We start from the raw sequence: 17,436 nt of genomic DNA on the forward strand, positions 1-17,436 counted from the left end.
TAATCAAATGTTTTTTTAAACACAGCGGTGCTTTCTTTGTCCACTTCATCTTTACATATCCTGCATTTCACTGTGTGTCATTTACACCTGCGTTACTTTGGAATGTTTTAATAGAGGAGGAGCATCATGTTTGGCTGTAACATGTTATCTAATTTTTAACTTATTTGTGTATGTGAAGATAACTATTCACATCACATATGTAATTTTGTGTACCTGTTGCTATGTTTTTCCTTCCAGGGTGCAGATGGTAGTAAATCTGTTGTCCTTAAAGATGGTGTAAATAAAATTCACATTGAGGTTGCTGCAGAAGATGGAACTCTGAAGCGATATACAGTTGAGGCAATCAAGCTCACTTCAAGCACTCCATTGTTAAGTGGACTGAAAGTAGCCGAAAAGTTAGAGCTTGATCCCACGTTTTCAATGTCTGTGTATGAATATACATGTATGTGGCTAATTTATTTGAATGCAAAATGTTTATTAAGTTGCTCCAGTGTTATAGGTCAGTAGTTGTAGATGGCAGGTTAAGTAAAAACGTAACTATTTTGAAAACTTTGAATAAGGACCCCATTAGAAGTGAAAGTACAACCAAGTCAGAAAGTCTATCATTCAAGTGCTGTAATAATTTTGTTCAGTATTGTTTAGCTTTTCATTGATTGAATACTGATCATTATAAGTTAATTTTGTTCACAAAGAAAGCAAGTATACGTTTTATGTGTGGTACCTTCAGTGGTCACATCTCCAGATTAATATTGACCATTGGCTACATTGATCTGAACATCTCCAAGGCCAGGGTAGTTTAATGAAAGTTAAAGTTAAATACAGTTTTCATTTACTACTATTAGTAGCTTTTAAGCAGATGGTAATATTAACAGTCATGCAACGTAGCAATAGCATTAGGATATCCAACCTTATTTTATGACTACTCCACCAGCAGCAACTTTCTGAGGCTTAAATGTTTTTACACAACATTCCCACTGTACTGTATTTTAACTTCCTATATGCTATCTCAGTGTTGGCATTGAGTATCAAAGGAATAATATTATTACATATGGTACTGTTTTAGACACATACTGTATATATAGCTAAGTACTGTATATATTTGCACAATACTGTAGCTTTTCTACAATTACTTCAAAATTAAATTATTGACATCTTGAAGTAATTGTAGAAAAGCTATGTTAATAACATTATTCCTTTGACACTCGAGTTTGCTAAACATAAACAAAACAAAGAATGCTGACAAGAAATTTTCCCATAAACACAATAGATTCTGCAGACACTGGTAATCCAGAGCAGCACATACAATGTATTGGAGGAAATACAAGAAAATCTGCAGATGTTGGAAATCAAAAGCAACACACACAAAATGCTGGAGGAACTGAGCAGGCCAGGCAGCACCCACAGAAAAGAGTAAACAGTTAACGTTTCAAGCCGAGACTCTTCATCAGGACTGGAAAGGAACAGGGAATAAGTCAGAATAAGAAGGTGGAGGAGAGGAGGAAGAAGTACAGGGATACAGGTGATAAGTGAAAAGGGAAAGTGAAGTAAAAAGCTGGGAAGTTAATAGATGAAAGATAAAGGACTGGAGAAGGGGAAATCTGATAGTAGACAGAAGACCATAGAAGAAAGGGAAGTGGTAGGAGCACCAGAGGGAAGTGGTGGACAGGTAAGGAGACAAGGTATAAGAGCAAAACAAGAATGGGGAATGGTGGAGGGGAAGGGGGGGTGGGGTTGCAATTACCGGAAGTTCGAGAAATCAATTTTCATGCATCAGGTTGGAGGTTACCCAGTCGTAGTATAAAGTGTTGCTCCTCCTACCCAAGTGAGGCCTCATCGTGGCAGTAGGGGGGCCATGGACTGACACAATGGAATGGGAAGTAGAAGTGAAATGAGTGGCCACTGGGAGTTCCCACTTTCTGTGACATAGAGTGAAAGTGCTCAATGAAGCAGTTTCCCAATCTTTGTCAGGTCTCACTGATATGCAGGAGGCCACATTGGGAGCACTGGATACAGGTGAAGTGAGTATTAGTAGCTTTCTCACTCTCACTAGCTTCTCTGGTTCCAGATATCACTCACTCTATATATAAAACTTTCCCCTCAAATCATCTTAAAAACTCCCTTTTCTCATCTTAAACTGGGCTCTCCTGTTTTCCTAGTAAGTCAGGTCATCTCTCAGTCTCTCTTGCTCAGCTCAATAGAAAATAAATCCAGCTTATCCAATCTGTAAGGTCTTCCAATCCAGGCAACATCTTGGTGAATCTCCTCTAAGCTTTTTGTAGAACAACCTCATCCATCCTAAAATACAGTCTCCATAATCTCGTTTTTTTCCAAAATCTCTTAACATGACTGTTTTAACATCTTGATGTGAATTGGATATAATTTATCAAACATTTTAACTTTGAGCTAAAAACTACCTGGAATTAAAATCTGAAAGTTATACAAATGTTATAATGCCAGCATCATCTGCCAAAGCCATCTTTACATACATATCTGATTTTATAAATCTTACAGCCAAGATCAAGTCTCACATCAATATTCTCAACATTACTGTCAATAATATTCAATTATTGTCATCAACTATTCTAACACAAATTCAACACAATTGTGCTAACAATTTCATTCAAGTTGAAACTATACATTCAAAAGAAAAGGGAAGTAAAATACTTCTTGCATGAAGAAAGCTTTTTAATATCCTAGTAATTGTCAGCTGTAAATTCCACTATGATAATCAAATAGAGAAGAAAAGAATATCATTTTGGGTTAGAAAACTTTTTTTAAAAACATGCACGCAATTTATGATAAATACATAAAAGCGTGATTACTAATCTGTCAAATTTCCAAGTTTTCAAATATGTCATGGCATTGAAATACCATGTTTTAGCCTGCCCAATATAGCCAAGGTCTTTGAAGAGTCAAAATTCAATTGCTTTTGGTTTGGATCCAAAGGAAGAAGCTTATCATTTCCCTATGTACGTTCTGATGTAATCTATCCACCATTTTGCAGTATTAGTAAAAACTGTCTACTTGATTGCAGGCATCATAGGACTTTTAAATGTGGGGTTTCTGAGTTGAGAAGTTTGTTATTGTATTTTAATTACACAAGTGTATAATCTGTAGAATGGTTAAAGAAATTTGGAGCTATTCAGTGCATTGCCAAAGTTAATTCCGACTACTACATTTCTTTTGTATTTATGTACCAGGTACAGCACCACTCAATATGACCACTGTAAATATTCAACCAACAGTTCCAGACAATAAAATGCAAGTTACTATTAATGGGTCAAAAGACGGTAATCCAATAGAGCTATCTGTAGGAAATACCAAAGTGGATGTGAATGTTACATCAGCAAATGGCACTCAGTCCCAGGTATAATGAAATTGATTTACTTCATATAATTTGTTATTTCTAACTATTCAAAGGCATTTAAAATAAGTTGTGAAATAAACCATAAATGATATGTTTATTCTATTACTTAATATTTACAACATAAAACAACCTTTTGGCCCAACAGGTCAATGTTGATGTTTAACCTTCATATAATTCCTTTCCTATCCTTTATCCAATTGCAATATTGTGTCTGTCTATTTCTTTCTCATTGATAGTTTCTCTAACTTCAGCTTAATTAAATGCATCAAATGCCTCAAATGCTTATCAATGTGGAATATAACTATTCACTGCGCAAAGAAACACCTCTTTAGTTTTATTTTTGATGTATTAGTAACTAGTTTACAATTACGCTGCTCAATGAATGTTTTCTCCACAAGGGACCACACATCTTTAAGTCTCTCCTCAGTTTTGTTTGTTTCTCAAGACCCTGTTCATTCTTCTCTGACAGGTGTAACCACTTAGTTCTGATACCAGTATTCTAAACATTAACTGCATCATATCGAATGGTTCTCTATCCTTAGCATTCCAGCATTTTCTTACAGAATCTTGTTCTGTGATCAAGATCCATTTTGTAAATTGGAAATCAGAATTCTATATTTACAAAATAATACATTAATTATTATTTTAATTAGTTCAGTATTCTATGTGGAATAACCAAGACCCTAACCAGTTTTTCATAATCTCTATGCTTTTCAACCTTGAGATATCAATTGCTATTTCTTTCCTTATTAACCCACATTGTTGCTTAAAGTATCAAAATTAAAGAAAAAATAGAAATATTCAATAGATGAAATCGCCGTTGTAGAAAAAGTAATACAGAAACATTTATCTCAGTTAAGGAAGTTCTTTGGCCTGCCATATACAGACAGTTTTGAAATAAACTATTCTTTGAGACCATTCACACTTTTTTTTGGTCCACGTTCTCATTGATTACAGAAACTCAGGTGTTAACCCTAATATTTTCAAATCTGACGAAGGTTTCTTCTTCTACAACTTTGTTGACAGTAATATCCAAACAAGTCCCTCTCATTTGTTTAGGAGACAATCGTAAAATTAAACAGAAGGAATAGGTGGGGTTGGGGTTGGAGAATTATTGTCAAGTAGAGGATTTGGTCACGTGAGGGCAGGGAGAGAGTAGATTAGGATGAAAGTAATTGCTACAAAGAAGACCCTACATTGAAGATTGTGGGAACATCAAAACTCAGCATTTCAGTGAAGTTTGAGATCTACAGTCACCTGTAACCACCAAGCATGTGCACCAGGAAGCAAAAGGCAATATTCATTGGTTGTTGTAATTCCACCATGGGCGGCCCCAAGCCCGGTTGTGAAAGGATGTTTGGGTATGGGGCTAGCAAGCCATCCCATAAAAACCCAGAGCTACAGAAATGCCAACAGAAGCTGCAAAGACCTCATCCCTGGAAGGAAATTCACCTAGAAGATGTGAGGTGAAAGCTGAAGCCACAGGGCCAATCACCCTCAGCCAAGGACAGAGGACTCTGGCGACTGCTGTTGGCAGCCAATGTAATGGGCTTAAGAAGAAGAAGAATTGGTTGTCGTGGTGACTGAAAGGTTATTTACAGTTACAGTATGTTTCATAGGATTTACACATTGTAGTTAATCATGTACTGTGATGTCAAGTACATGATGCAAGAATGTTTGTAAGGTTGATATTGACATTAAAAGCTGTAGACTGGAGAAAGATTTGAACAGTCTGCTCAGATGAGACAAAAAAGTGGCAAATACTATTCCATCCAAAGAATGCAAATGGAACAAGAGAATACATAGTTTGTGTCAAGAAACAGAAGAATCCTGAATTGTGCCCCACATATCAATGAAGGTAGTAGATGGAGAGGTAAGGTGATTAAGAAGGTATATTTGATGTTCAGTATAAACATGTTGTACCTTTAGATGCAGAATCCTTCAAGCAGAGAATTTCAGATATTTATCCAGTATCTGGAATTTATTTTTGTTTTACTTAACAATTTCAAATAGCTTACCTACTTAGTTTGTAACAGTTTTATTCAGAATCCGAATCAGGTTTATTATCACTGGCATGTAATGTGATATTTGTTAACTTAGCAGCAGCAGTCCAATGCAATACATAATCTAGCAGAGAGAGAAGAAATAACAATAAAGTAAAACTATAATAAATAAACAAATACCATAAATCCATCACGTGTATTGAATAGATTTTTTAGAATGTGCAAGCAAACAGAAATACTGTATATTAAAAAAAGTGAGGTAGTGTCCAAAGCTTCAATGTCCATTTAGGAATCAGATGGCAGAGGGGAAGAGACTGTTCCTGAATTGCTGAGAGTGTGCCTTCAGGCTTCTGTATCTCCTACCTGATGGTAACAGTCAGAAAAAGGCATGCCCTGGGTGCTGGATGTCCTTAATAATGAACGCTGCCTTTCTGAGACACTGCTCCCTCAAGATGTCCTGGGTACTTTGTAGTTTAGTGCCCAAGATGGGGCTGACTAGATTTACAACCTTCTGCAACTTCTTTCGGTCCTGTGCAGTAGCCCCCTCCATACCAGTCAGTGATGCAGCCTGTCAGAATACTCTCCACGGTCAGAATACTCAACTATAGAAATTTTTGAGTGTATTTGTTGACATGCCAAATCTCTTCAACTATAGAAATTTTTGAGTGTATTTGTTGACATGCCAAATCTCTTCAAACTCCTAATAAAGTATAGCCTTCTTTATGACTACCTCAATATGTTGGGACCAGGTTAGATCCTCAGAGATCTTGACACCGAGGAACTTGAAGCTGCTCGCTTGATTGTTGCTGTGACACTAATCAACCAGGTATCCTATCTCATGCCAGTAAGCTCATTCATTGCCACCTGTGTTTCCTTCAACAACAACAGTGTTGTTAACAAATTTGAGGATGACATTGGAGCTGCACTTAGCCACACAATCCTGCGTAAAATATAGAGTGGGGGCTAAATATACAGCCCTGACCCATTAAGTTATGAAGCACTTGGTGAGATTCTGAGGTTGTGAAATTTTTAACAGTAATGGAACATTTTTTTTCTTGTAATTAATAATAATCTAAGTCACAATTAACTTCCATCTGCTACCCAATCCAATTGAGCAAAATTTTGATCACCTTTCCTTCTCTTGCTTCAAGCTCTTTTGATTGTGCTTCTGTGAACTACTTAGATTAAAACTCTACAGTATTTAAAAACAAATGTAAGTTGTGCAAAATATTTTGTAAAGTGAAGAGAGCATTGCCATCAGAGTCTAATACATCCTTCAAATGTGGAATTTGAACAGAGCCTATTAGGTCAGGACTGGTATTTTAGGGAACTGCCAGAACCTTTCACCGCATTAACCAATAGTTATTCCTATCGTTGTCTAATGACCTCCTACAATTTTGGTAAATGTATATTAGCAACACATTATTATAATGCCAGATGGGGTCAGCTTTGAAAGAAGCATGTTTTTTAAAAAAGGATAATCTTTTAAAACTTCTTTTCATAGATCTATCGGGTCATTGTTGTGCATGCATACATTCCATGGTCTATCAATTTTGTAAATGAAAGTGATGCCATTGATTTTGAGTGTCCTGTAACCCTTAAGGCTTTCCACCGGCCAGTCTCTATAAAAAGAAGGTGAGAATGTTTTTGTGAACTTACTGACTCAAATTATTGATGTTCTTTCCTTCACCACACATATTAAGTACACAATTCTATATGAAGAAAAAATGGGATGTTGGAGCTAAATAATAATAGCTATTTTGTTTTCATACAATTGTTAATTTGGCTTTAACAAAGTGTTAATAATTTTTAGAACTAGATAAATACAAACCCAAGTCTGCATATTTAATTTCTGCTTCTTTAATTTAGTACAAGCAGATTCAAGAATTATTCACTTTCAATAAATTGCATTGTGGACAGTGCATAGAATGTCTCCTTTGAACTTGAAATACAGGACTTATCAGAATAATTGAATATTTGGTACTTGGTTAATCCTAATCAAATATATTCACAATTAGAATTAATTCACAGAATAGAAAAGGAATACAAGAAGATATGTTGAATATTGCAATACAGTACCTGTGTAAATGAAGTAGAAATTCTTATCGAAAGCCATTCTTTAGAGCTTGGAGGTTTTTTAAAATGAAATCACTTTTATTCTTTTTATAGTCTTGCTCTTTGGTAAATGTGCAGAGAATACATGTATTTATGTTCAGAGGCTGAGTTTCAAGCCATTGTTGATGATTTCACTAAAGTCAGTGACAGTGGATCTTGCACTCAATATCAATAAGTCAACTGATATCAGAGGACAGGCTAACTTGACCCTGATGCACCACATTGTCTTCTGACAATAAAGAATCGCTCATGTTTTTTTGTGAGCCATCCCTCACAAAGGTAGACTTCATTGATGATATTCACCACTATCTTCATTTCATCACCATAGCTTTTAGTTAACTAAGGGAAATCAAACTAGGCGTAAAGTTGATGGTCTATAAAGTAATTGTGATTCCTGCTCTCCTATTTGCTTTGGAGACATGGTCTGCCTTCAGAGATGCATCTTAATCCCTATCAATCTCTCTGCAGAATCTTCCAAATTCAGTGGAAGTGTAAGTAAACCAATGTCAAAATTCTATCCCTAGCCAGCCTGCACAGCACTGAGACACAAGTCACACAGCCGCAAACCTGCAAAATTACATGTCTCACACCCTAGGGACTATCTAAGAAGGAGATCAAAGTTTAGACCCAGTGAATAAACACAGTTCCAAGTCAAAACATGTGACTTTGGAGGGGAATCAGAAGGTAGTGGTGTTCCAATGTGCCAGTTATTTTTGTCCTTAGTGAAAGCATTTACAGGTTGGGAAGGTGCTTTTGGAGTAGTCTAGCTGGAGAACTGCAGATAATTTTGTAATGGCATCCATTGGAGTCACTATGTTCCATTGCTGGAGAGAAAAAATCCTAAGGATGTTGAAATCACAGTCAATCAAGCAGGCTGCTTTGTTCTGGATGACATAATGCTTCTTAAGTGTTTTTGGAACTATATTCATCTAGAAAAGAAGAACGTAATCCATCATTCTCCTGACTTTTGTCTTGTAAATGGCTGTGAACAGTTTGGGGTGTTAGGAGGTGAATCCATTGATCAAGACAAGATAATAACCACTGGACAACTATTATACTACATTTTTGCATGTGTGCATCTAGATGGTCCATTTGAATTTCTAGTCAATGACTACTGTGTTAATGATGGAGTTCTGGTGACGGTGCTGCCGTTGCATTTTAAAAGTAGGGAGTCATGCAGGATTTCAACCTAGGATTCACAGAACCTTTGCTTAATGGTATTGGTCCATGCATAAAAAAGGTTGGGAACCCTGGGCAGGTTACCTTTTGTGGAAGTGGCACTTTTATTTTACCACTATCATTTTTCATGTATTGGATTGGACCACACCTGGAGGAAATCTAAGTCTTGCTTCATGCAGGTGTAACCTGCTTCATTTTACAAGGAATTGAAAATTGAGTTAAATGTTATTCAATCATCAGTGAACATTCCCATTTCTGAAGCTATAGATGATTGGACTTGGGCAGTGTTATAGCAATTAATCGTGGTTGTACATTAATAGTTGTATTACAAATAACTTTTACTTTAATTTTATATTACTGAATTGATATCACAGCCAAAAATATAATTATGAATGAGATCATTAATTGGTTAGTCAATTCACCATTAAGTTCCATAAAGTGCTTGCAAATTAAAAGCATGGGATTCTGATTTACATGTATTGATGCATTGTGAGATGTGATCAGACTCAATTAAGATACTACACCCATACATGGTATGATTTCAGATGAAATACATAAATGCACTTTGTAACTCTAGAGCTAAAATAAATTAAGGAACGTGAACCTTCGAAATGCAGCAAGTAGGCTTGAAAAGCTTTTTTGAAAGAACTAATGACATCAATTTCCTTAAAGGTTCCTCTAAGCTTTGTTGTAACCATTGTGATAAGCTAGTATACTAAAAATAGTAAAGAATCAGAGGCATCAGATATCTGTCAGTCCATGGATTTTTCTAAGATTGAAACCTCTGCTCATCTTTCAAGGAATAAGAACATAAAAACATAAAAGATAGGAGCAGGAGTAGACCAATCGGCCCCTCAAGCCTGCTCCGCCATTCAACAAGATCATGGCTGATCCAATCTTAATAGGTCATGGTTGGAGACCGGTTGAGAATCCCAAATGGAGAATTTCTATTTCACTGACTTAGTCAAAACATTGAATTATTTTAGAGGTTCTTAAGGGCAATAAGAATCAACATATCATTCGCTTTATGAGTATAGTTTACAAAAATAGCAGCAACAACTTAAAATACAAATATTTTTATGTTGCCATCTGGACCAAAAGAAAATTGAAGTTTTGTCTAGGTTATGGTATCATAATTAGCTACATTGCTCCTCTCACAATGCTACTCTGATGTCTATACAATAATCATGATTGTTCAGTATTTTAATTCATGATATTCTTTCTTATTGCAAAGTGATCCCAAACACATTTTCTCAGAATCAAGTGTTAAATTCCTCACTCAAAAGACAATGTGTGATCCCATCGATGAAACTCCTTTTGATCAAGATTGGTGTGTTCCAGAATACGAATTGGACAAAAGAATGTCAGCTGCTACTGTTTATTGTTGCTTCAAATATCGAGGTACACATAGCCTTCTGGCAATATTTTCCAAATATTTTCAAGATTTAAGGAAACAAAAGTAAAAATTTAATCGAATCATCCACTTAATAGCTAAATATATAATGCCAAGGACATTGCTCAACTTTTTACTTGTGTTTCTAATTCATTTGTGATAAATTTAAAATTATCTCTGTAATGATTTGTCTGAACTCATATCAGAAACTGTAGACTTCCTGGCTTCCAGAGGCCATATTTTTACTGCTACAACATTCTCAGCAGGTCAGCACCAGCTCTAGGGAGAGAAACATAGTTAACATCTAAGGTTTCGGGCTGCTCTTTTCTCTACAGATGCTGCCTGGCCTACTTAATATGTCCATCATTTTCTACTTTATTCCAGATTTTCAACATATATTTTGCTTCTGTAACATTTTATGTTGATGATGTTCATTGGCAGTGAAGAAACCTAAAGTAATTAATTTTAAGCAAGTTTAGATTTGAGGGAATTTGGCAAGTAGAGGAGAGAATAAAACAGAAGGCCTGTTGTAGGATGGAAGGCAAGGGATATTAAATATAAAGGCTTGAAGGTGCAAGAGAATTGCAATGTGCCAGAACATTTTAAAAAATACTGCAGCAAAATTATTATGGTCCAAAAAACAAAATTGGGTAGTAGAGGTTAAATTCTCTAGTCTGGTTTTCTTGGAACTTAACTGGTGCTGATCCACAGAAAATCTGGACTACAGAAATTGCCCCCAAGGTTCTTCTTTTGTGCAAGAAATCTATTCTCTCTCAATATGGAGGCCGCCCAGATCACCAAAGGATTCTGATAACCGTCCGCAGTCCAAAGCTCTCATAAGTCAGAAATGCTCTCGGCTAAGATCACTGTTGAGTAAGGTTTGAACTAGAAGTTGGATTAGTTACAGTTTAATACAGATCCTAATTTTAGATCTTGGTTTGATCATAATTGGAATTAGTTAAATAGCATGGAACTGTACTACAGATTAAAAACATGAAATGCCAGTCTAGAGAATTTCAACCTATAGTTATTGTCTGAAAGCTATATGTAGATCCCACTGTTCCCTGTGACAAAAAAACTGTGTATCTTTCTGTGTGCCCATATAATACAATACTTCCTTGTCTACAATTTGATTAATGGGAAGGCAGCTTTCAGCAGCTACCTAGAAATTTCTAAACTTTTCTTTTCTGCAATAATTGTGAAGTTAATCAATATTGCTTCAATGTGGCAGAAGCAGGTTTCTGACGGGATGCCAAAGAAATAGTAATATGTTATCATCAATGTTCCTCTGAATGTGCTTCCTATTCCTATGGAGTAGTAAATAATTGCTCTCATTAATAAAAATCAATTAGGTTTGAACCTTGTTTCAATCATGTAAGGTTTGGAGATATGTTGAAAGAAAGCCAAAGATTTTGAAGAGGAGGTACATTTAAACACACTGATCGAAGAGGGTGTTCCATAACAAGTTTCACGAGAATCACACCTGAGTGTGTGCCATATACAGAATAAGATAGATGAATTTGTAGCACGGTTACAGATTGGCATGTGTGACATTGTGGGCATCACTGAATCGTGGCTGAAAGCGGTGAAGTACAATGCAATACACAATAATATAAAAATTGTGAATTACATTATGTATATATATATATATATATATATATATATATATATATATATATATATATATGTATGTATATGTCAAATTAAATAATTAATGCAAACAAAAAGAAATAAAAAAGTAGAGTAGTGTTCATGGGTTCAATGTCCATTCAGAAATTGGAAGGCAGAGGGAAAGAAACTGTTCTTGAATCATTGAGTATGTCCCTTCAGGCTTCCATACCTCCTTCCTGAAGGTAGCAATGAGAAGAGGGCATGCCCTGGGTGAGGGGGGTCCTTAATGATAGAGGCCACCCCTTTGAGGTACCGCTCTTTGAATATGTCCTGGATATTCTGGAGGCTCATGCCCAAGATGGAGCTGAATAATTTTACAACTCCCTGCAGCTTATTTCAATCCCATGCAGTAGTTCCCAACCCCCACTCCATCCTACTTTCATACCAGATGGTGATGCAGCCAGTTAGAATGTTTCCATGGTACATCTGTAGAAATTTGAGTGTTTTTGGTGACATATCAAATTTCCTCAAACTCCTAATGAAATATAGGCAGAAGGGGTAGTGTGGCACTGTTGGCAAAAAATGAAATTAAATCATTAGAAAGAGGTGACATAGGGTTGGAAGGTGTTGAGTCATTGTGGATAGAACTAAAGAAATGCATATATAAGAAGACCCTGATGGGAGTTGTAAACTGACCTCCAAACAGTAATAAAAACATGGTCTATAAATTATAGCAGGAGATAGAATATGCATGTCTGAAAGCCAATATTACGATAGTCAATACTACAAGTTCAATATGCAGGTAGATTGGGAAAATCAGGTTGGTACTGGATCCTAAGAGGGGGAATTTCTGGAATGCCAATGAGATGGCTTTTTAGAGCACACTACGGGATCAGCTATTCTACACTGACTATTGTGTAATGAACCAGAATTGATTAGAGAGCTTAAGGTAAAGGAAACCTTAGGAGTACAGTGATCATAATATGATATCATTCACCCTGTAATTTGAGGAGGAGAAGCTAAAGTTAGATGTATCAGTATTACAGTGGAGTAAAGAATTACAGAGGCATGAGAGAAGAGCTGACCAAAATTGATTGGAAAAGAACACTATCAGGGATCATGGCAGATCAGCAATGGCTGGAATTTCTGGGAGCAATTCAGAAGGCACAGGATATATACATCCCAAAGAGGAAGAAGTATTCTGAAGGTAGGCTGACACAACCATGGCTGACAAGAGAAGTAAAAGCCAACATAAAAGCCAAAGAGGGGTATGTAATAGAGCAAAAATTAGTGGGAAGCTGAAGGACTGGGAAAATTTTAAAAACCACCAGAAGGTAACTAAAAATATCATAAAGAATGAAAAGATGGAATACAAAGGTAAGCTTACCAATAATATTCAAGAGGATACCAAAGGTTTCTTCAGATATATAATGAGTAAAAGAGAGGTGAGAGTAGATATGAAACCACTGGAAAATAATGCTGAACAAGGAAGTGATGGACAAACTGAATAAGAATTGTGCATCAGTTTTCACTGTGGAAGGCATTAGCAGTATGCCAGGCGTTTGAGAGTCGTGGCAGAAATATGTGAAATTGCCATCACTAGGAAGAAAGTTCTCGGGAACCTGAAAGGTCTGAAGGTAGATAACTCACCTGGATGAGATGACATACAATCCAGTGTTCTGAAAGAGGTAGCTGAAGAGATTATGGAGGCATTAGTAATGATCTTTCAAGAATAAATTGATTCTGTCATGGATCTGGAGGAATGGTAAATTGCAAATAACACTCCAATCTTCAAGAAGGGAGAGAGGCAGATGAAAGGAAATTATAAGCCAGTTAGTCTGACCTCAGAGGTTGAGAAGGTGTTGGAGTTAAAGATATGGTCTTGTGTACTAGGAGACACATGAGAAAATAGGGCATTGTCAGCATGTTTCCTTAAGGGAAAATTTTGCCTGAAAAATCTGTTGGAATTCTTTGAAGAAATAACAAACAGGACGGACAAAGGAGAATCCAAGAATGTTGTGTACTTGGATTTTAAAAAGGCCTTTGACAAGGTGCCACACATGAAGCTGCTTGACAAGTTATGAGCCCAGGGTATTACAGGAAATATACTAATATGGATAGAGCTTTGGTTGATTGGCAGGAGGCCAAGAGTGGGAATAAAGAGAGCCTTTTCTGGTGGGTTCCTAGTGACTAGTGGTGTTCCACAGGGGTCTGTTTTGCAGCTGCTTCTTTTTAGGTTATATATCAATAATTTAAATGATCAGATTGATAGCTTTGTGGCTGTTTATGGGTGGAGGGAGAGGTAGTTTTGAGGTTCTGGGATTGAAAGACTTGTCATATGAGAAGCCTTTGGTGTCTCTGGACCTCCACTCACTGGAATTCAGAAGAATGAGGGGTGACCTCATTGAAATCTATCAAATGTTGAAAGCCCTTGCTAGAGTGGATGTGAAGAGAATATTTCTTATGATGGGGGAGTCTAAGACTAGAGGACGCAGCCTCAGAATAGAGGGACATTCTTTTAGAATAGAGATGGTGAATCAGTGGATTTTGTTGCTACAGGCTGCTGTGGAGCCCATGTCATTGGGTACATTTAAGGCAAAAGCTGATAGATTCTTAATTAGTCAGGGCATGTAAAGTCACAGGAGGAAGGCAAAAGATTGGGACTGAGTGGGAAAATAGATCAGCCATGATGAAATGGTGACACAGACTTGATGGGTCAAATTGCCTAATACTCTTCCTATATCTTATGATCTTAAGGAAATGTTGAGGAGCATATGGAAGATAAAGTTTATTGTGAAAGTAAAAGTCAACCCATCTGCCATGAGCCATGACTTGTGCTCTGTGAGTTGAAGGAAGCTGTTGAAAGTGAAATAAGTAGCCTGGAGGGATGCTGGCATCACAACTTTCATAGAGTGCAGCGATGGGGCAACTTCTATTGTTGACATAACTGTACAAAAGCACAAAGTAAAGTGGCAGCTACAAGGTCACGGTTAATTTCTGTATGAAAGATAAAAGCTATCTATTATCCTGACGAAGGGTCTCGGCCCGAAACGTCAACAGTGCTTCTCCTTTTAGATGCTGCCTGGCCTGCTGTGTTCCACCAGCATTTTGTGTGTGTTGTATCCATTATCCAAATGGATTTATTTGTAAATATGCAGATAATAGGTTTCTCGATAAACTGGTTTTCTCTTGTATTCCAACATATAGTGTTGGATCCAGAATTGGATTCATATCACACTTTTAGTACTCACAAAGGGCTGTAAATATATCATCACCTTGCACATGGAGTTTCAAAGGCACGGTGATTTTTCAGCATACAATGGACCAGGTTTTTCAAGAGCTGGGCCATGTCATCTGCTTCACAGGTAACATTCTGGTTTCAGCATCTACAATATCGGACGACCCTACAGAGGACATGTCCAGGTAGCAGTGATATAGAACTATAGTTAAGGTGGCAACATTTCTGCAAATATTAGTAAAACACTTGGACTGATGAATTATTGCACAAGGTTTACATCTGACACAGAGCAAAGTTAATTCTATCACCACTGTAGCATAGCAGTTAATGCGCATTATTATTACTCAGTGTATCAAAGATCTGAGTTCAGTTCTGACTCAGTGTGTAAGAAATTTGTACATCCTTGCTGTAAGCATGTTAGTTTCCTTCGGGTGCTCTGGTTTCCTTCCACATTCCGAAGGCATTCCGGTTAGTAGGATAATTGACCATTGTAAATTGTCCCATGATTAGGCTAGGGTTAAATAGGTAGATTGCTGGCCAGTCCAGTGCTTAGACCAGAAGGGCTTGTTCCACACTGTATTTCTGAATTAATTAATGCACAAGCGGCAAACAACATAGCTGAGCTTAGGGGATTTGTAATTTTGTTGAACATATTAAAGCTATTTCATTACCAACCTTTCAACCTAGCAGTATGAGCTATGGTAAGCAGTGACCATATATAACTGGTCTCCACAAAGTGAAGAGGCAGTTTAGCAATACAAGCATTGACTTTTGAAATACAAATAGCTAATGCACTACAATTTGGAGAAGTTCTGAGACTTAATTGTGATGTATTCATCTATAGAGTTAGTACAGTCATTTCACATCCATTATCTTTGGGTGTAGAACACCCAATCAATTTTTGCTTCTGGAATCATAACCTTAAATGGGTTCAATCATATTCAAATTTAGAAAGAAGAAATGAGCATATATCCTGGAGGTCAAAAATTCCACAATTGCTGGTATGGTCAAAAATTCAGATTTCAAAAATCCTGAGTTTAAACATGCCCAATATCTTGTGTGATAAAATACTGTCTCATTTCTTTGATAAATAACACCAACTATCTCCAGCTAAAGCTTGTGTTTTGTGGAGTTCTGGAGACATAATACTTAAAATTTCAAGAAATACTTTATTTGCCGATCTACATGAGTGTCAGTCTGGCATTCCCTGCATTAAGATCTTTACATACAGTCACCATCCAAGGCCAACATAGAATCAAGACATGAAAATTGTATGTACCAGTGTGCATCAAATAAAGCTATTTGAAACCAATCAGTCCCCATAGTTCTGAGCTACTATACGAAGAGTGACACTGAATTTTTTAAAAATTCAACCATAAGTCTAATTGATTAATTGTGATGAGGATCATAATACTCAGCAAATAAACTTGCAAATAAAATACAGATAGGGATATTCCACACTGTTGAAACAAAAATGCATGAAATCCTCAGTGTAAAGAAAGAGTTAAATCCGATTTCTCCTTGATATATGCAGAAACGTGACACAAAATGGAAGCTTGTAAGGCAATGTGGTATTAGTCTAAAATGTGAGAATGTTTTGAAAACTTAATGTGAGTATTTATTTACAGCTTCAGAAACTAGATAAAGGTGCAAAACATGTTTGCCTGGGTAAGCGATAATGATTCTGCAGATACAGCCTAGTACTGCTCCATGGGAAAGTATTAGAGTAAGCAGACTTGAAGGGGACATTGCTTTCATGCAAATGGAAATCTTCTTTTAATCTGGGTCATGACTAGTGCTAAGAGTTGTGGGGGGGGGGGGGTGCGGAGGAGAGGGAGAGAATATAAAAGCTATTGGACATTTATGGTTCCCACTGGCAGTGTTCTATGTAGCATGGCTAAATGATTGGTTGATAAATATTATTTGTTTCATTTACTACTTCATTAACAAATTTACTTTCTTTATTTATTCTTTATATTACTTTAATAAAGTAATTTCTCCTAACCTTGAATATGTGCACAGTGTCTCCCTTCTTTGCAATCGCTGTTGCTGAATCCGAAAAGAACAAGGGGTGGCTTTAAAAATATTTTTGTTAAAGTGGAATCCAAAAAAAAGGGAAGGAGGAAAAATGGAAGACAACCGCAGTTACCAGGAATCAAATAATCTCATTTATTATTATTTTAAAAGAATCTAAGCCTGGTAATTCATTGTATTTTCTCCCTTTGTTTTTCTCTTTTTAATGAAAACATTGGAAATGAGAAGTGAAGAAATAAGTCACTGAAAGCATGCTGCTGATAAGATAAAAGCAATATGAATGCTACCTCTGAGCTGTATGGAAAATAAATTGGAAGCAAATTTGTAAAAGACAGAAAATCTATTTTAATTATTTTTAAACAAAGTGATTAGAAGAAGACCATTTTCCTTCTAATCAGTCAATAAGTAAGTGCCTCCTCAGAATCAGGTTTATTATCACTAACATATGTCATGAAATTTATTGTTTGCAACAGCAGAACATTGCAAGACATAAAAA

General features: G+C 36.4%; 1 protein-coding gene across 4 annotated transcripts in view; it reads left to right on the top strand.

Moving 5' to 3' along the window:
- LOC132402986 (uncharacterized) overlaps positions 1-17,436 on the top strand; it is an 85,547-nt gene that overhangs the window by 4,066 nt on the left and 64,045 nt on the right. For 3 of the 4 annotated variants that reach the window (XR_009515147.1, XM_059986171.1, XM_059986173.1), the window contains exons 2-5: positions 238-442; positions 3,201-3,367; positions 6,875-7,005; positions 9,899-10,065. Coding sequence is in view for 3 of the 4 variants with exons in the window: in XM_059986171.1 (XP_059842154.1) it covers positions 238-442; positions 3,201-3,367; positions 6,875-7,005; positions 9,899-10,065 (670 nt within the window). In the remaining variant the exon portion in view is untranslated. The remainder of the gene's footprint in view (positions 1-237; positions 443-3,200; positions 3,368-6,874; positions 7,006-9,898; positions 10,066-17,436) is intronic. The other variant, XM_059986172.1, reaches the window with a different exon arrangement.

Source organism: Hypanus sabinus, chromosome 12 (assembly GCF_030144855.1).
Source record: "Hypanus sabinus isolate sHypSab1 chromosome 12, sHypSab1.hap1, whole genome shotgun sequence".
NCBI classification, from domain to species: Eukaryota; Metazoa; Chordata; class Chondrichthyes; order Myliobatiformes; family Dasyatidae; genus Hypanus; species Hypanus sabinus.